At 48.0% G+C, this 17,067-nt stretch overlaps 2 protein-coding genes and 1 pseudogene across 6 annotated transcripts; all 3 read left to right on the top strand.

Annotated features, from left to right (window-relative positions):
• LOC129632294 (protein FAM32A-like) lies at positions 1 to 1,271 on the top strand (annotated as a pseudogene).
• A 1,410-nt stretch (positions 1,272 to 2,681) lies between these two features.
• LOC129632313 (zinc finger and SCAN domain-containing protein 5B-like) lies at positions 2,682 to 5,807 on the top strand. Its single transcript, XM_055553829.1, has 4 exons — positions 2,682 to 3,064; positions 3,354 to 3,560; positions 4,500 to 4,653; positions 5,027 to 5,807. Exons 1-4 carry the CDS (start codon positions 2,687 to 2,689, stop codon positions 5,671 to 5,673), a joined length of 1,386 nt encoding a protein of 461 aa, XP_055409804.1. The 5' UTR covers positions 2,682 to 2,686; the 3' UTR covers positions 5,674 to 5,807.
• Positions 5,808 to 7,129: 1,322 nt separating this feature from the next.
• LOC129632238 (zinc finger and SCAN domain-containing protein 5B-like) lies at positions 7,130 to 11,628 on the top strand. 5 transcript variants are annotated; one of them, XM_055553733.1, is made up of 5 exons: positions 7,130 to 7,186; positions 7,907 to 8,413; positions 8,694 to 8,933; positions 10,029 to 10,179; positions 10,542 to 11,628. In XM_055553733.1, the coding sequence occupies exons 2-5, from the start codon at positions 8,069 to 8,071 to the stop codon at positions 11,186 to 11,188; spliced, it is 1,383 nt and encodes a 460-aa protein (XP_055409708.1). In that variant the 5' UTR covers positions 7,130 to 7,186; positions 7,907 to 8,068; the 3' UTR covers positions 11,189 to 11,628. The 5 variants fall into 5 exon arrangements, with proteins under 5 accessions (XP_055409708.1, XP_055409710.1, XP_055409709.1 ...); XM_055553735.1 differs by having other exon boundaries at positions 10,029 to 10,068; XM_055553734.1 differs by having other exon boundaries at positions 8,694 to 8,900.
• The last annotated feature ends 5,439 nt before the right edge of the window (positions 11,629 to 17,067 follow it).

The following is a 17,067-nucleotide window of genomic DNA, read 5'->3' on the forward strand; positions in this document are numbered from 1 at the left end:
ATGGGCAGCATGAACGCCTACGAGCAGGTCCAAAAGGGACCCCGGAAGCTGCAAGGAGTCACCGAACTTGGCGTGACCAAGCGGAAGGAGAAAAAGGACAGAGACAAGGCAAAACTCCTGGAAACGATGGGAAAAATCCAGAAGAACCAGGAGGAGGAGCTGAGGCGCCACCTCGACAAGCACACTCCAGCCTAGGTGGCCTTTGAGAAGGTGCAGGAGAAGCACAAATGGAGAGGATGCTGAAGAAAGCATCCAAAACTCACTAGCAGAGAGTGGAGGACTTCAACAGACACCTGGACACGCTCACGGAGCACTATGACATTCCTAAAGTCAGCTGGACCAAGTAGCCGCCCCACCCAGGAGATGGAGTATTGTCCAGGGGAAGCAGGAAGCAGAGTTGGGGTCATCTCTGGAGCCTTTGGAAACATTCTTTTACACATATTCTGTGAGTCTTCTGCTGAGCCCGTGCTTATCAAAGTAATGGGCCTTTATTCTGGAAGCGCATTAAACAGAGACGGCCCTTTAAATTACAAAGAGAAAAAAGCAACTTCCATGTCCAGTGGTTCATGCAGCCTCGGGACCTGTGTGTTCACCAGGAGACCCACTGGGGGAAAAGCCCTACGGCTGCGATCTCTGCCCCTAGAAGTTCCCTCACGATGCCACGCTTCACGGTTACCAGAGGACCCACACCCAAGAGAAGCCTTTCTGCTGTGAGCACTGTGAAAAAGCTTTCGACCACAGTGGGAACCTCAGTGGACACACTCTGGGCTCGAGCCCTACATGTGCCCCGAGTGTCACCGGTCTTCTGCTCCCTGAGGTCTGTCAAATCCCACCAGGAAACCCATTCCGAACCACTGGCCCAGGACCCTGCCCTCGGGCCAAGTCCTTTCTGCTTCAAGAAGGAAATTCACAATGATTTGTCACTTCTGTAACACAAAGGGTGGATGACATGGGAAGAGCTTCGGAGGATATTGGGTCCAGGGGGTTCCATTTACATGAATGAGGAGGATATTTGAGTGATGGCTTATTGTTCCCTTTGGATTTTGTTTTCTACTTCAGTGTACCCTGTTTCAAAAAGCTTTTACTTTCTTTTGTTATTCTTTTACTGAAAGCATGTCTCATTGGTTATCACTATTTCATCATGAAACTGAGCCTACTGTTGACTGCCTTCCTGTTAGGCAGGACTTCTCTGTAAACCTGCAGGACCTGGCAAAGAGGCCAAGGTCTCCAGTGGAATTTAAATTTCAAATAAACACATTTCTGTCAAATGTGTCTCATAGTTTCTAAGACTTTTCTACAGGGAATAGGTGATGGCCGTGGTTTTGCCTACATGGCTGTTATGCTGAGGTAGATTCACTCACTCCATACTTGTTCAGGTATTTCTTCCCGACTTGTTTCGAAAAAGGAAGGCTTCTGAAAGTGATAGGGGTCATTCTTCTTTCCTATTGGTGTGCAACTTCTACTCTTCAAAAAGGCTACTTAGAAATCGGGTCTGCTCACACCTTAGCTCATCAGCTGATTTTAGAAAAGCCTTTGAAGACTTATCTCACAAGAACAGAAAAGATGAGAGGAGTCAAACCGATCTGGTTCCCACCACCATGTCTCTGACACTGTCAAACCCTCCAGGCAGTGAGACCAAAAATTCACGAGATCATTGAAACCAGTCCGTTCACCCCAAAGTGCAGTCCCCAAAGTCCAAAATCAATGAAATCCAAAAGGAAATGGAGGGATTTCCTGCGCGGTCCAGCCGGTGAGACTTAGCGCTCCCGCTGCAGGCGCCGTGGTTTCCTTCCGCGGTCTGGGAACTGAGACCGCACCTGCCTCCCTGCTTGGTCAAAAACGGAACAAACAAAATACACAGAACCTGTCGCTAAATCACTATGGAGGCCTCTTTAGCAAATCGTGGTTCTCCTGAGCGAGTTTCCGTGGGCAATCGAATCTCTGTGATTAAGTAAAGAAGGATTATCTAGAACGTTTCGCCCCGCCCTCACCGAATCCATGCGCCGATCGGGTAACAGGCCGAGAGGGCCGGCGTTTCTCCAGCGCGAAAGAGAGACCTGTCTCCGCCAGCCGAGTTGGAGAGCGAGTCCCCAACTGAGGAGGACCGAGGCGAGAAGGCTTCAAGGAGGTAATTGATGGGAAGTGTCTAAAGAGAACGCTAGAGAGTCAGGGCCCGTGGAAGTGGGTTTCAGTAAGTCCTGGCTTTCTGTTCCCCTTGCATTCGCTCAGAGACCGTGTGAAATCCACCGATCTGCCTCCGGCCACACATAAACCGTGGTTCATTTGTGGAATCTTCTGTGAGATGAGATTGTTTCCACACTCCATGGTGGCCTGTGGGGTGGTTCATTTTTTCAACAAGGGCTTTTAAGCACCGCCCTGTGGACAGTTGTGACCACACAGTTTCTTGTACTATAAGATGGATGGCGGAGGAGGAAGAGAATGGATTCTTGTCCCTGGTGTGAAATTCTGAGGCGGGAATACTGCCCAGTATTGGGATGAGGGATGGTAGGGTGGATGAAAATAAAACTAATTGGCTGCATTCTTTTTTCTTTTTTGCCCCCTATTTCTGAACACTGAATCTATTCCTGAGGAAAAGCAAGAGGAAATTCCTTTCGATCGGGGTCAGTTGGGCACCAACTTCTAGAAGCATTTGCCCAGAGTCCTACTGAAAAGCTCTACAGTCGGTATGGCTGAGAACCAGACAAGGGGTCGTGGCCCCGTCGCGGACAGCCCCGGAGCAGAGTCGCCGGCGTCTGCGCCAGGCCAAGACACCCGAAGGGAAAACCGCGACTCAGACCTGGAAGAGTTGCGCGTTCGCTTCAGAACGTTTAGCAGCTCGGACGAATCCGACCCCATCAAGGCTCTGAGGAGGCTCTGTGAACTCTGCGGGCTGTGGCTGAGGCCGGATCTTCACACCAAGGAGGAGATGGTGGACAGGCTGGTGCTGGAGCAGTTCGTGATGTGCATGCCGCCTGAGATCCAGGTCTTAGTCAAAAGTAGTGGTGCCGAGACTTGTAAGGATCTGGAGGAGGTGCTGATAAAGAAGAAGAAACTGACGAAATGGGTGAGTAGGACCCTAGTGACCCTGTGAGACAGGGAACGGTGGGATGAGGGGCTGGGAGCTGGGAGATGAAGCAGAAGGATCAGAGGGCTTGGCTCTAAATCAGGGATTCCCAGAGGGGTGAGCACTTGCCTGTGGCATCACTGGAGATGTTTCTGTTGATCCTCACTTGGAGGGTGTTGGTCTTTCAAATGTCATTCCCAGGAGGTGGGCTCCTAGGGTGGGATACGCAATGAATACCTTTTTGGATCTTGTGAAGGGAGACTGATCCTATCTGAATTTTTCCTCACAGGCTGTAGTGCGTGTCCAAGGCGAGGATGTTTTGATGCCCGTCTCGGGTGTTGAGATGTTAGGATCTGAGGTCAGTGAGGGGCACAGTGAGGGAGACCGAGCCAGGGAGCCCCAGCCTACAGTCAGTGTCATCCCTCCAGACGAGGGCCAGCAGGAAAGCCAAGATGGGCAGCATCTGCCAGGAGCCAAGGACCTGTCGAGGGGGCAGGTGAGTGTGATGTCCTGACCTCCAGTCTGGGAGCAGGTAGAAGGGGGTCGGGTGGGGGTGGCTGCGGAAGTAATTGGGAGAACTGGGCAAAGGACAGGAATGGACCCTCTGCCTCCAGGAATTCCCATGGATGCATTCCGTTCCCGGCTGTTTTCCATCCAGTGTGAGAATGAAGACAATCCATGTTTCATAGTCCTTCACCATGAAAGTTTGTGGCCCTAAGCATGAGGGCAGAGGAGTCCTGTTTCCACAGGATGGTGCTGGTTCAGTTCATCAGGCATAAGTGCACTCACAGCGGTTTCACCCATGATGGATTTCATCAGAGGCACTTAATATTGGGGGATATTGTAAACACCTTGAATTGCATAGCAAGTTCCCCGTTGGAGTCATTTTTCCCCTCAGATATTGGAGTATGTCTGGAGAGAGTGGATTTTTTTGAAATGTGAATCGGGGGAGGAGATGCTACTGATTTCTCATGAATAGAGCTATATAGTATAAAACAGAGCTATATAGTATAACAGCTATACTGCTTATCATCTTATTATACCCCAGGCCACCTTCCATGATGAAGAGAAATCCAGGCAAGGTATCAACAAGTGGTGAAGTCAGGAGCCCTAGAGCCAGAATCCTCTACTTTCAGATTCAGGGCCTGGAGACTGTGAGATGAGGTGGAGAGATAGGTGCAAAGATAATTGGCAGTGCCAGCTGTGAAGTCTGGACTTGTTTGCCAGAGGTGGTCGGTATAGATCAAGGACAGACATGGGAATCAGAAGAGGATTGCCAATCAGGGTGATGGGAAGCAGTCAGGGCATCTCCCCCAAACTGATATTCAGAAAGCTGGAGTGTGAGATCAGGGTACGAGGCAGGTGGGGAAAGAGGAGACAGAGCTTTCGTGGGCTAAGGCAGTGGGATTGACTCTGCTTGGTTGCCCCTTGTCAGGACCAGAAAGCTCTCCCGCCAGAGACCATTCCTGAAACAGGTGAACTGCAGGGTCAGACGCCCTCCAAGGAGAACTTGGAGAAGGACCTGCGGGAAGACAGAGGAGTGACAAGAACCCTTTTGTCTCAAGAGCCTGAACTTCTGCAGAATCGTGGTGAGTATTAAAAACTTGGAGACCACAGGAGGTACTGACTGCCTCCATTCATGTCCAGGAAGGGGTACCCAGCATTTCCATCCCTTGTTGTTGTGGGGTAGGAGTTGGTTCCCCAATGCCAACCTTCTCCATCGTCAACATTCCAGAGTGTTTCATCAGCTAGACTCTTAGGTAGTTTGGTTGCTAGGAAGTCTGTAGCCAAGATTATGGATGGTTCCAATGAGGCCGGCACCATGGAAAATGCTCCTTGATAAATATGGTGCTGAATCTCTTCTTTCAGCAGATTCTGGGAGGGCAGAGAGAGAGGAGAGTGTCCCCTGGAAGGAAGTCATACTTCAAAGGTGGCTCTGAACCCTTTCCTCTTGTGTTCCAGAGAGAGATGTTTTCACTCCGAGTGGATCCAGACGAGGTCCTCTGAAGAATCGCAGACATGTGAAAAGGAAGCGGGAGAGCAGTCCCACTTGCCAAGACGTGGGTCAAGAGGCAGCCACGTGTCTGGACCAAGGAGAGTTCTCAGGACAGCTTGGGTCCCATTCCTTTGGTGCATTTGGCACCATTCGACCCACCAGTCTTCCTGAGGGAGCAGAAACCCCGGGACGGGCACCATCTGAATGCAGGGTGTGCAAAAAGAGCTTTCCTTATCAATCTCAGCTTACCCTGCACCAGAGGACACACACAGGACAGAGGCCCTTTCAATGTGACGTCTGTGCCAAAGGGTTCATACAGCCTTCAGACCTGCGGGTTCACCAGCGGATCCACACTGGCGAGAAGCCCTACAGCTGTGATCTCTGCCTCAAGAAGTTCACCCACGACTCCACGCTGCGCACTCACAAGAGGACCCACACCCAGGAGAAGCCTTTCCGCTGTGAGCACTATGACAGAGCTTTCGGCCACCGAGGGAACCTCAACGTTCACCTACGCACCCACTCTGGGCTCAAGCCCTACGTGTGCCCCGAGTGTCACACAGCCTTCCGTCAGCTGGGGACTTTCAAACGCCACCGGAAAATCCATTCCAGATGACTGGCTCAGGACCCTGCCCTCAGGTCCAGGTCTTTTCTGTTTTAATGAGAAAATTGAGAATGATTTGTCACCTGTGTGATACAAAGTGTGGATGACAGGGGAAGGGCTTAGGAGGATAGTGGAACCCAGTGGGGTTCCACTCCCGTAAATTAGGATATTTGTGTGAATTAGGATACTTGAGTGATGACATTTTTCCCTTTGGATTTTGTTTTCTACTTTGCTATAGACTATAGTTTTCTTTTTCATTTGTGTATTTTCAGTTGGAGGAGAATTGCCTTACGATGTTAGACTCTGGTTTTCTTACATGTTTTCGCTTTGTGTTGTTCTTGTTCTTCCAATGAAGCTGTGTCTCACTGGTTATCAGTACCTCATCATCAGAGTGAGGCTACTGCTGATTGCCTTCTTGTCAGGTGTGCTTTCCTTTTAAAATAGGATGCTCCTAGCAGGATGGCTAGATTAAATACAGGATCACCAATGAAATTTAAATTTCAAATAAACAAACACATTTCTATCAAAGAGCTGTGTGTTTTCTCTTCTAAGACTTTGCTACAGGTAGGTGATAGCCATAGTTTTTTCAATGTGGCCATTATTATGTTGAGATATGTTCCCCTTATACTAGTTTGGATACTGCTTCCTTAGGTATTTAGAAACAGAAGGCTTCTTAAATTGATAAGTGTCATTCTTTTCCCCTCCTGCTGCTGCTGCTGCTAAGTCCCTTCAGTCGTGTCCAACTCTGTGCAATCCCATAGACGGCAGCCCACCAGGCTCCCCCATCCCTGGGATTCTCCAGGCAAGAACACTGGAGTGGGTTGCCATTTCCTTCTCCAATGCATGAAAGGGAAAAGTGGGAGTGAAGTCGCTTGGTAGTGTCTGACTCTTAGCGACCCCATGGACTGTAGCCCACCAGGCTCCTCCATCCATGGGATTTTCCAGGCAAGAGTACTGGAGTGGGGTGCCATTGCCTTCTTCTCTTTTTCCCTGCTTGTGTACAACCTCTGGTTTCTGTGATGGCTCTCTGAAATGGCTTCTTACAGTTGATCTCGTCAGCTGATTTTAGACAAAAGTCTTTGATGACTTAATTCATGAGAAAAGAAACAAGATTGGGTAACCCAATTTGATTACAACCATCGGATTACAATTATTGGACTGCTTCATAGTCTCCAAGCAGAGAAAAAATTCATTAGATCAGGAAAATCAATCTGTTTCCCCAAGAAATGCCATCCATGAAGTCTAAAGTAAATAAAATACATTAGAGAAAGTTTACTGCCAAATCAATATGGTGGCCTCTTTAATGGTTCTTCCTGTTGGAGTCTCCACAGGAAATGGAATCTACCCAGATTATCCAAAGTGGTTCCTTCCATGCCCTTTATCCAATCACTGGGATGATGAGTTTATGGCCAGAAACCCCTGGAGTTTCACCCAACTCTCTATAAATACAGACATTTCAGCTCCAGACACACTTTGAGAGCCAGTGCCTGACCTGAGGAGGCTGAAGGCAAAGGACCTGGAAGGGGTAAGCGATGAGTGGGCACGTCCAAGGAGGATGCCTAGAAATCAGGACACACGGGTGGGTTTCAGAAAGGTCTCGCTTTCTGTTCATCCTACATTAGCTGGGAGACCTTGTGACAGGAGATCTTCCTCTAACCCCACGTTAACAATGGTTAATCCATCTCTTCTTCGAGGGGAGAAGAATGTTTCCACACATGTTGCTGTGAGGTGGCTCGTTTTCTTCAAGGGTTTCTGAACGGCACCCTATGGCCATTTAAAAACTACATATATGTTTATTATTAGTTTTAAGTTTTTTAATTCCTTCATTTTGGCTGGGCTGGGTCTTCTTTGCTGTGAGGGCTTTCTCTAGTCGTAGCTAGTGGGGACTACTCTCTAGCTGAGGGGTATGGGCTTCTCATTGTGTTGGCTTCTCCCGTGGCAGAGCTGGGAGTCTACAGCTCGGGTTCAGTAGTTGCCCCTCTCAGGCTCAAGAGTTGTGGTGCACAGGCTTCGAGGCAGGCGGGGTCTTCCCATATCAGGGATCAAACCCATGTCCCCCTGCATTGGCAGGCAGATTCTTATCCACTGGACCACCAAGGAAGCCCTATGGTCATTTCTGACCAGACAGTTTTATGAAATATTGAATGAGTCGAGTAATGGTGTCCAATATTGGGATGTAGGGGAGACAGAAGGGTGGAAAAAAATGTAACCCATTTGTTTCTCTTTTTTTTTTTTGTCTCCCTAGACTGCTAACCAGTGACTTTAATGCTGAAGAAAAGCAAAGTAAATCCATTTCCATAGGTTTCAACTGGGCACCCACTTCTAGAAGCATTTGCTCAGAGTCCTTCTGGAAATTTCCTCCATCAATACGGCTGAGGACCAGCCATTTTCTCAGGGTTGTGGACACATGACAGACAGCCCTGGGGCAGAGTCACCGGCATCCGTGCCACCCCAAGACACACTCATGGAAGACTCAGACTGTGACCAGGAAACCTGGCACGTCCGGTTCAGAACATTTAGCAGCTCAGAGGAGTCCGACCCCGTCGAGGATCTGAGGAGACTCCGTGAACTCTGCCATCTGTGGCTGAGGCCAGATCTTCATACCAAGGAGCAGATGATGGACAGGCTGGTGCTGGAGCAGTTCATGATCTGCATGCCCCTGGAGTGCCAGGTCCTGCTCAAAGAAAGTGGGGTGCAGAGTTGCAAAGCCCTGGAGGACGTGCTGAGAAATAAGCAGAAACCCAAGAACTGGGTGAGTAGGACATTAGTGATGGGTGTGGGAGGAGGAGACACGTGCAAGCTTCAGGGATTGCAAGATAGGATCTCTGGGTTTGGCTCTGTATCAGTGGTTCCCAAACAGGTGAGAGAAGTTCACAATTGGGCAATTTGGGAGATACTTCTGACTGTCTCAACTCGAAGGATGTAGATCTTTTACACCAAACGGGAGCTTCTATTGTCAATGCCATTGGATGCCTGAAAACTACATTCCAGGCCTTATAGAGACTGATCTTGATTGATTTCTCCCTTCACAGACCATAGTCTGCATACAAGGGCAGAAATATCTCGTGCGTGATCACAATATTGAGATGGTTGAAGCAAAGGCCAGTGACATGGACAATGAGAGAGACCCATGTGGGGAGCCCCAACCGCCCTCAAGGGTCATACCTCCAGAGGATAGCCAGGAAGGAAGCCAAGAGGTGCAGAATCTGCCAGGAGCCATGAACCTTTCTAGGGAGCAGGTGAGAGTGTGTAAGCAGGTAGAAGAGAGTCAGGTGGGTGTGGCTGCTGGAGAAATGGGGAGATTTGGCAAAGGACAGGAATGGACCCATTGCTTCCAGGAATTCCCGTGGATGCATTCAGTTCCTAGGCATTTTTTCTAATCAGTGTGAGAGTGAGGATAATCCATCTCTGTCCCTCTGCTATGAAAGCTTCTAGTCTTAGGAGTGGGGAGAAGGGAATCCTGTCTTCCTTATATGATGCTAGGTTCAATTTGCTGCAGGTAAATGCACTGACAGCTGATTTACCCACGGCCACCTTGCCCAAGGGCACGTCATATTTCAGAATATGATCATTCCTTGCAACTGATGGAGTGACTCGAAATTGGACTCATTTTGCCCCACAGTAGACATTGGGCTTCCCTGGTGGCTCAGATGGTGAAGAATCTGCCAACCATGCATGAGACCTGGGTTCGATGCCTGGGTCAGGAAGATCCCCTGGAGAAGGGAATGGCTACCCACTCTAGTGTTCTTGCCTGGAGAATCCCATGAACAGAGGAATCTGGCAGCTATAGTCCATGGGTTTGCAGAGAGTCAGACACGACTGAGCGACTAACACTTTCCCTTTCAGACATTGAAGGATGAATCGAAGACAGTTGATTTGTTCAAATAAGGTTGGGTATAGGCAGCGGATGCTATTGACTTGCATGGAGTAGAGACCAAGAATACTGGTCATCATCTTCCTATGTACTGCGTAACCACCATCGCAAAGATGCATCCAGGCAAAGTCTCCAACAGTGATGGAGTCAAGAGAGCTGGACTTAGAGTTCTTTACCTCCAGAGTCAAGGGCAGGCAGGAGTGGGTATGATTTGGAGAGAGACCTATGCATAGAGAAGTCAGAGTGCCAACTGTGATGTCCTGATTGGATTGCCGGATACAGTCTGTATAGATCCAGGACAGCCTTGAGTATCAGGAGATGATTATCAATCAGGATGATGGGGTGGACCAGAAGAAGTCAGGGCATATCCCCTAAAACGACATGAAGAAAGTTGGAGTCTTAGATCAAGATATGAGGCAGATGGGGAAACTGCAAACAGTTTTCCATGGACTAAGGTAAATGGCTTTGACTCTGCTTGTTTGTCCCTTGTCAGGACCAGAGAGCTCTCCCGCCAGAGACTGTTCCTGAAACAGGTGAGCTGGAGGGTCAGACGCCCAGAGAGAACATGGAGAAGAACCTGCTGGAAGACAGGGGAGAGACAAAATCCCTTCAATTTCAAGAACCTGAACTTCTGAAGGGTCCTGGTGAGTATTCAAAACCGTGGAATTCAGCAGAGTTAGTGACTCCCTCCTATGGTGGCATGGGGCTGGGTAGCCAGCATCACCATCCTTGGATGGGGCGGTGGAGATCATTGTCCAGTGCCAACCTTCTCCATCATCAACGTTCCAGTGTCCCACAGTCCAAGCTCTTAGCTTGGTTGCTTGATGGGAACTTCTCTGCCAACATCAGGTTTCCAGTGAGGCCAGCAGCACAGAAAATGTTCCTTGTTAAATGTGGTGCTGAATTTCTTTCAGCAGATTCTGGGAGCATAGAGAGAGAGAAGAATCCTGAAGAAGAAACTGATATTTAAAATGTGTCTCCTGAACCCTTTCTTCCTGTGTTCCAGAGGGAGACGTTTCCACTACGACTGGATCCAGAGGGGGTCCTCTAAAGAATCGCAGACATGTCAAAATGAAACGGGAGAGCAGTCCCACTTGCCAAGACGTGCGTCAAGAAGCAGCCACGTGTTTGGACCCAGGAGAGTTCTCAGGACAGCATGGGTTACATTCTGTTGGTGCATCTGGCACCGTGGGACCCACCAGTCTTCCTGAGGGAGCAGAAACCCCAGGACGGGCACCCTCTGAATGCAGGGTGTGCAAAAAGAGCTTTCCTTATCAGTCTCAGCTTACCCTGCACCAGAGGACACACACAGGAGAGAGGCCCTTTCAGTGCGACATCTGTGCCAAAGGGTTCATACAGCTTTCAGATCTGCGGGTTCACGAGCGGATCCACACTGGCGAGAAGCCCTACAGCTGTGATCTCTGCCTCAAGAAGTTCACCCACGACTCCACGCTGCGCACTCACAAGAGGACCCACACCCAGGAGAAGCCTTTCCGCTGTGAGCAGTGTGACAGAGCTTTCGGCCACCGAGGGAACCTCAACGTTCACCGACGCACCCACTCTGGGCTCAAGCCCTACGTGTGCCCCGAGTGTCACACAGCCTTCCGTCAGCTGGGGACTTTCAAACGCCACCGGAAAATCCATTCCAGATGACTGGCTCAGGACCCTGCCCTCAGGTTCAAGTGCCTTCTGCTCCGTGAAGGAAATTCGGGATTATTTGTCACTTATATGATACAAACAAAGGGTGACATGTGAAGAACTTACGATCATACTGGAACCCGATGAGGTTCCATTGACATGAATTTGGTGAATATTTGAGTGATGACTTATCTTTCCCTTCAGATTTTGTTCTCTACTTTAGTGTAGCCTGTGTTTTTGTGATAAGTTTTCGCTTTGTGGTGTTCTTCTTCAGTGAATGCAGGTCTCATTAGTTTTCAGTCCTTCTTCGTGAAAGTGAGGTCACTGCTGATTGTGCCCCCATTGGGGAAGATTTAATTGTACAATAGGATGCTCCTAGCAGAGTGGCCAGATGAAAAAGAGCATTAACAGTGAAATTTAAATTTCTAATAAACAAAGAGATTTCTGTCAAATAAGTGTACTGTGTATTTCCCTTCCAAGATTTTTTTTCTTATTATTTTAATTTTTAAGTTTACAATCTTGTACTGGTTTTGCCATATATCAACATGAATCCACCACAGGTATACATGTGTTCCCCATCCTGAACCCTCCTCCCTCCTCCCTCCCTGTCCCATCCCTCTGGGTCGTCCCAGTGCACCAGTCCCAAGCATCCACTATCGTGCATCGAACCTGGACTGGAGACTTGTTTCCCATATGATATTATACATGTTTCAATGCCATTCCCCCAAATCATCCCACCTATACCCAAGATTTTTTATATGGAGTAGATGATACCTGTGGTCTGTTACATGGCCATTATTATGTGGAGATATCATCCCTCTGTAAGGCTTCCCCAGTGGCTCAGTGGTAAAAAATCCACCTGCAGCACAGAAGACCCAGGTTTGATCCCTTCATCAGGAAGATCCCCTGGAGAAGGGAATGGCAACTCACTCCAGTACTCTTGCCTGGAGAATCCCATGGGCAGAGGAGCCTGGCAGGCTATGCTCTGCATGACTGAAGCGACTGAGCACCCACTCAAGCATTAAAGCAACTGTATGCTTTTCGAATCATGAACTGTTAGGTAATGTAGTATTAATGCCCATTTGAACACTGAGATTCTAAGGTGTCTCAGCTTGAAAAGATTCTTCAAGGTAGCACTCTTTCATCCCACCTGGCTCTCCTCCAGCAGAAATGAAGAGAGGTCCTTTACAGCAGAATGGAGATAATAAACTATTTCTTTTCAAAGAATCAGCGTTTTCTTCTATTAATTAGCCTGGGAATTTGTTGGGGGTGGCAAACTCAAGGATGATATTGTAATAGATATTGGTGTCCGGCTGCTCCACTTAAAAGCAAATACAGAGGCCAGGTTGGGGGAAAGTAAAGTTAGCTTTATTCTGGATGCCAACAACTGTTGAAAGTGAAAGTGAAGTCCCTCAGTCATGTCCAGCTCTTTGTGACCCCGTGGACTGTAGCCTCCCAGGCTCCTCCGTCCATGGTATTTTCCTGGCAAGAGTACTGGACTGAATTGCCATTTCCTTCTCCAACAACTGTGGAGGTGGGGCACACAGCTGTCCAATGGCTGACTCCCCCCACCTCCCACCCCAGACAATTAATGAGCAACAGCTTTTATAGATGGAGGGCGGGGGCTACAGGCAGAAACAGCGCAGTCAGCTCTGACAATCATCTTGAAACTGGTCATCACTGGTCTGATCAGTGTCATCTTGATTGTTGTCAATACAGTTAACCTTCAGGTCCAGGGTACATTTGTTTTCATTTCTTGGGTCAATTCTCAGAATTGTGTCAGCTTCTCTCATGGTTTCCCAGGAGGCTCATTGGTAAAGAATCTGCCTGCCAACTCAGGAGACGTGGGTTTGCTCCCTCCGTGGGGAAGATCCCCGAGAGAAGGGAATGGCAACCCACTGCACTATTCTTGCCTGGAGAATCCCATGGACGGAGGAACCTGGTTGGCTACAGTCCATGGGGTCACAAAGAGCCACTTCACTTTCTTTCACTTTGCAACTCCATGCACTGCAGCACTCCAGGCTTCCCTGTCCTTCACTATCTCCCAGGAGTTTGCTCAAACTCGTGTCCATTGAGTCGGTGATGGCATCCAACCACTTCATCCTCTGTCGCCTCCTTCTATCTCAAAGGATGTTAACTTACAGGCCCAAGATGGAGGCAACTAATTCAAAGAAGCAATATAGAATAAAAAGCCTGGGCCTCTTCAGAAACAGTGGTATTAGAAACATTATCGAAGAATCAACACAAGAAATTAATACGATGCGATATGAATAAGACTTCAAAACACAGACCCCGTTAAGTACTAGTTAAGAAACGTGAATAACAGGGCATCCCTGGGGGCTCGGAGCTAAAGGCTGTGCCTGCCAATGAGAGGACACGACTTCCATCCCTGATCCAAGAAGATCCCAGGGCTCAGGAGCAACTAAGGCCACACAACACAACCACCGAGCCTGGGAGCCGCCACTCCTGAAGCCCAGAGCCCCGAGAGCCCGGGCTCCCAACAATAGAGGTCACTGCAGCGAGAAGCCTGTGCCCGCGACGGGAGAGGAGCCCTGCGTCCCGAGCAACAACAAAGATCCAGCACAGCCAGAATTAATGGATTTAAACAATAAAATACATACCGGGGCTGAGAAACTGCCATTGAGGAATCGTAGTGATGGAGTGAGATGCTGGGCGATAAAGCAACAGCCAGGCCTGTCCGTCTCCAAAGAACCACTGATTGTGTGGAGATCGGAAGACAGCCTGAGGATGTCGGGGGAAGGACTTTCCAGACAGCGGAGGAAAACCCTAAAACCAGACTGCAAAGCGATTTGGGCTTGGTGTGGTCAGGTGTGCCAGGTGGCTGGGGAGTGGAGGAGAAGGTAGAGAGTGTCAGGAGTTGTGCCCTCTGAGGGTGTGAGAAAGGATTTGGATTTGCCAAGGGAATATTTCATGCAAGGATGGGCACAATAAAGGACAGAACTGGTATGGACCCAAGACAAGCAGAAGAAATTAAGAAGAGGTGCCAAGAATACACAGAACTACACAAAAAAGATCTTCACGACCCAGATAATCCCGAAGGTGTGATCACTCACCTAGAGCCAGACATCCTGGAATGTGAAGTCAAGTGGGCCTTAGGAAGAATCACTATGAACAAAGCTAGTGGACGTGATGGAATTCCAGTTGAGCTATTTCAAATCCTCAGGCATAATGCTGTGAGAGTGTTGCACTCAATAAGTCAGTAAATTTGGAAAACTCAGCAGTGGCCACAGGACTGGAAAAGGTCAGTTTCCATTTCAATCCCATAGAATGTTCAAACTACTGCACAATTGCACTCATCTCACACGCTAGCTAAATAATGCTCAAAATTCTCCAAGCACTCTTCAACAGTACATCAACCATGAACTCTCAGATGTTCAAGCTGGATTTAGAAAAGGCAGAGGAACCGGAGATCAAATTTCCAACATCAATTGGATTATTGAAAAAGCAAGAGCATTCCAGAGAAACATCTACTTCTGCTTTATTGACTATGCCAAAGCCTTTGACTGTGTGGATCACAAGAAACTGTGGAAAATTGTTGGACAGGAAAACCAGACTTCCTGAGCTGCCTCCTGAGAAATCTGTATGCAGGACAGGAAGCAACAGTTAGAACTGGACTTGGAACAAAGGACTGATTCCAAATCAGAAAGGAGTACGTCAAGGCTGTATATTGTCACCCTGCTTATGTAACTTATATGCAGAGTACATCATGAGACAAGCTGGGCTGGATGAAACACAAGCTGGAATCAAGATTTGCAGGAGAAATATCAATAACCTCAGACATGCAGATGACACCATCCTTATGGCAGAAAGCGAAGAAGAACCAAAGAGTCTCCTGATAAATGTGAAGGAGGAGGCTTAAAAATTTGGCTTAAAACTCAGCATTCAGAAAACTAAGATCATGGCATCCGGTCCCATCCTTTCATGGCAAATAGATGGGGAAACAGTGGAAACAGTGAGAGAATTTATTTTCAGGGGCGGCGGTAGGGCTCCAAAATCACTGCAGATGGTGATTTCAGCCATGAAATTAAAAGACTCTGGCCCCTTGGAAGAAAAGTTATGACCAACCTAGACAGCATCTTAACAAACAGAGAAATTACTTAGCCAACAAAGGTCCAGCTAGTCAAAGCTATGGTTTTTCCAATAGTCATGTATGGATGTGAGAGCTGGACTTAGAGCCGAGAGGTGAAAAACTGATGCTTTTGAACCCTGGTGTTGGAGAAGACTGTTGAGTGTCCTTTGTACTGCAAGGAGATCCAACCAGTCCATCTTAAAGGAAATCAGTCCTGAATATTCATTGGAAGGACTGACGCTGAAGCTGAAACTCCAATACTTTGGCCACCTGATGAAAAGAACTGACACATTTGAAAAGACCCTGATGCTGGGCAAGATTGAAGGCAGGAGGGGAAGGGGACGACAGAGGATGAGATGCTTGGATGGCATCTCTGACTCAATGGATATGAGTTTGAGTAAACTCCGGGAGTTGGCGATGGACAGGGTGGCCTGATGTGCTGCGTTTCATGGGGCCTCAAAGAGTCTGACACGACTGAGCTACTGAACTGAACTGAACTGAACCCATAGAGGCAAGAAGTAGATGAATGGATTGACAAGGGTAAGGGAGGAGGTGGGCAGAGAATGGGGAGGGACTTTTCATGATTCACATTTTGTTCTTGGGGTGATGAAAAGAGTTGGAAGTAGACAACATTGACAGCTGCACAAAACTGTGACCGAACTCGGTGGAAGAAGATCGTACACTTTATAAAAGAGTCAAAATTGTATGTTGTGTGTTGCACGACCATAACAAGTATGTGATCAGGAACTTGATTCTCTTTGGATCCTTTTGAGTGTCCGTTCCTTGGAGCTAATAAATACCCTGGTGACAGCAAGTAAATGTTTTGTGTGGACAATCTGTGCTTAACATTTCCAACGTCCCTGTACTACATGGAATTCAGTGCTTAAATAGTCTTCCTCATATTTTTATTCCCCAGAAGAATCACGACTGAGAGCCTTGCCTGGTGGCTTCTTTTGACTGAACAATATAAAACCTGGCATTGCTGTTCATATCCATTTGAGGAGTCTCACACACTGCAAATTTCTTGAAAGTACAGCAAAGAACAACATAGTCCCAGACTACAGAAGTCAAAATCTAGGGAGACTTTCAGACATTTCAAAGTTTATTTCCCGAAAAGGTGGATGTCAGAAGAATGATGGATGGACTAATGTCCATTCAATATGAAACATTGTAGCAGTGAGGGAATGGTATTGGGTATTGGGATGAGGAATGTAGAGGAGATGGAAGGGTGGAATAAAATGAAACTAGTCCTGTTCATTTATCTTTTGCCCCCATTCTTCTGAACAGTGAATACATTGCTGATGAAAGGTAGAGGAAATCCCTTTACATAGGGGTGAATTGTCATGGGCTTCTAGAAGCATGTGCTCAACATTTTGCTAGTAAATTCCTCAGTCACTATGGCTAAAGAATGTACATTTTTGTGGGGTCATGGAATAGTCCTAGACCACTGTTATCAGAATCACCAGTGTCTGCACCACACCAAAGCGTACTTACTGAAAAGGCAGACTGCCACCCCAAAAGTGGCACATCCCCTGCACAACATTCCAGATTCTGACTTCGTCCGAGATCTTGACATGCGGAATTTTAAAAAGGGTTGTTTAGTCGCTGAGTTGTGTCCAACTCTGTTATTCCATGGCCCACCAGGTTCTTCTGTCCATCGAATTTTCCAGGCAACAATACTGCAGTACGTTGTCCATTTCCTTCTGCAAGACATCTTCGGAACCCAGGGAGTGAACCCACGTCTCCTGCATTGGCAGGTAGATTCTTTACCACTGAGCCACCAGGGACGCATAGGTGAACCAAA

This window comes from Bubalus kerabau, chromosome 17 (genome assembly GCF_029407905.1).
Source record: "Bubalus kerabau isolate K-KA32 ecotype Philippines breed swamp buffalo chromosome 17, PCC_UOA_SB_1v2, whole genome shotgun sequence".
Classification (NCBI taxonomy): Eukaryota; Metazoa; Chordata; class Mammalia; order Artiodactyla; family Bovidae; genus Bubalus; species Bubalus kerabau.

Coding starts and splice junctions, on each gene's coding strand:
- LOC129632238 (XM_055553733.1), top strand. CDS start 8,069: ATGACAGACAGCCCTGGGGCAGAGTCACCGGCATCCGTGCCACCCCAA. Junction 8,934..10,028: donor AGCAGGTAGAAGAGAGTCAG/GTGGGTGTGGCT, acceptor GTCCCTTGTCAG/GACCAGAGAGCTCTCCCGCC. Junction 10,180..10,541: donor TGAACTTCTGAAGGGTCCTG/GTGAGTATTCAA, acceptor CCTGTGTTCCAG/AGGGAGACGTTTCCACTACG.
- LOC129632313 (XM_055553829.1), top strand. CDS start 2,687: ATGGCTGAGAACCAGACAAGGGGTCGTGGCCCCGTCGCGGACAGCCCC. Junction 3,561..4,499: donor AGGACCTGTCGAGGGGGCAG/GTGAGTGTGATG, acceptor GCCCCTTGTCAG/GACCAGAAAGCTCTCCCGCC. Junction 4,654..5,026: donor TGAACTTCTGCAGAATCGTG/GTGAGTATTAAA, acceptor CTTGTGTTCCAG/AGAGAGATGTTTTCACTCCG.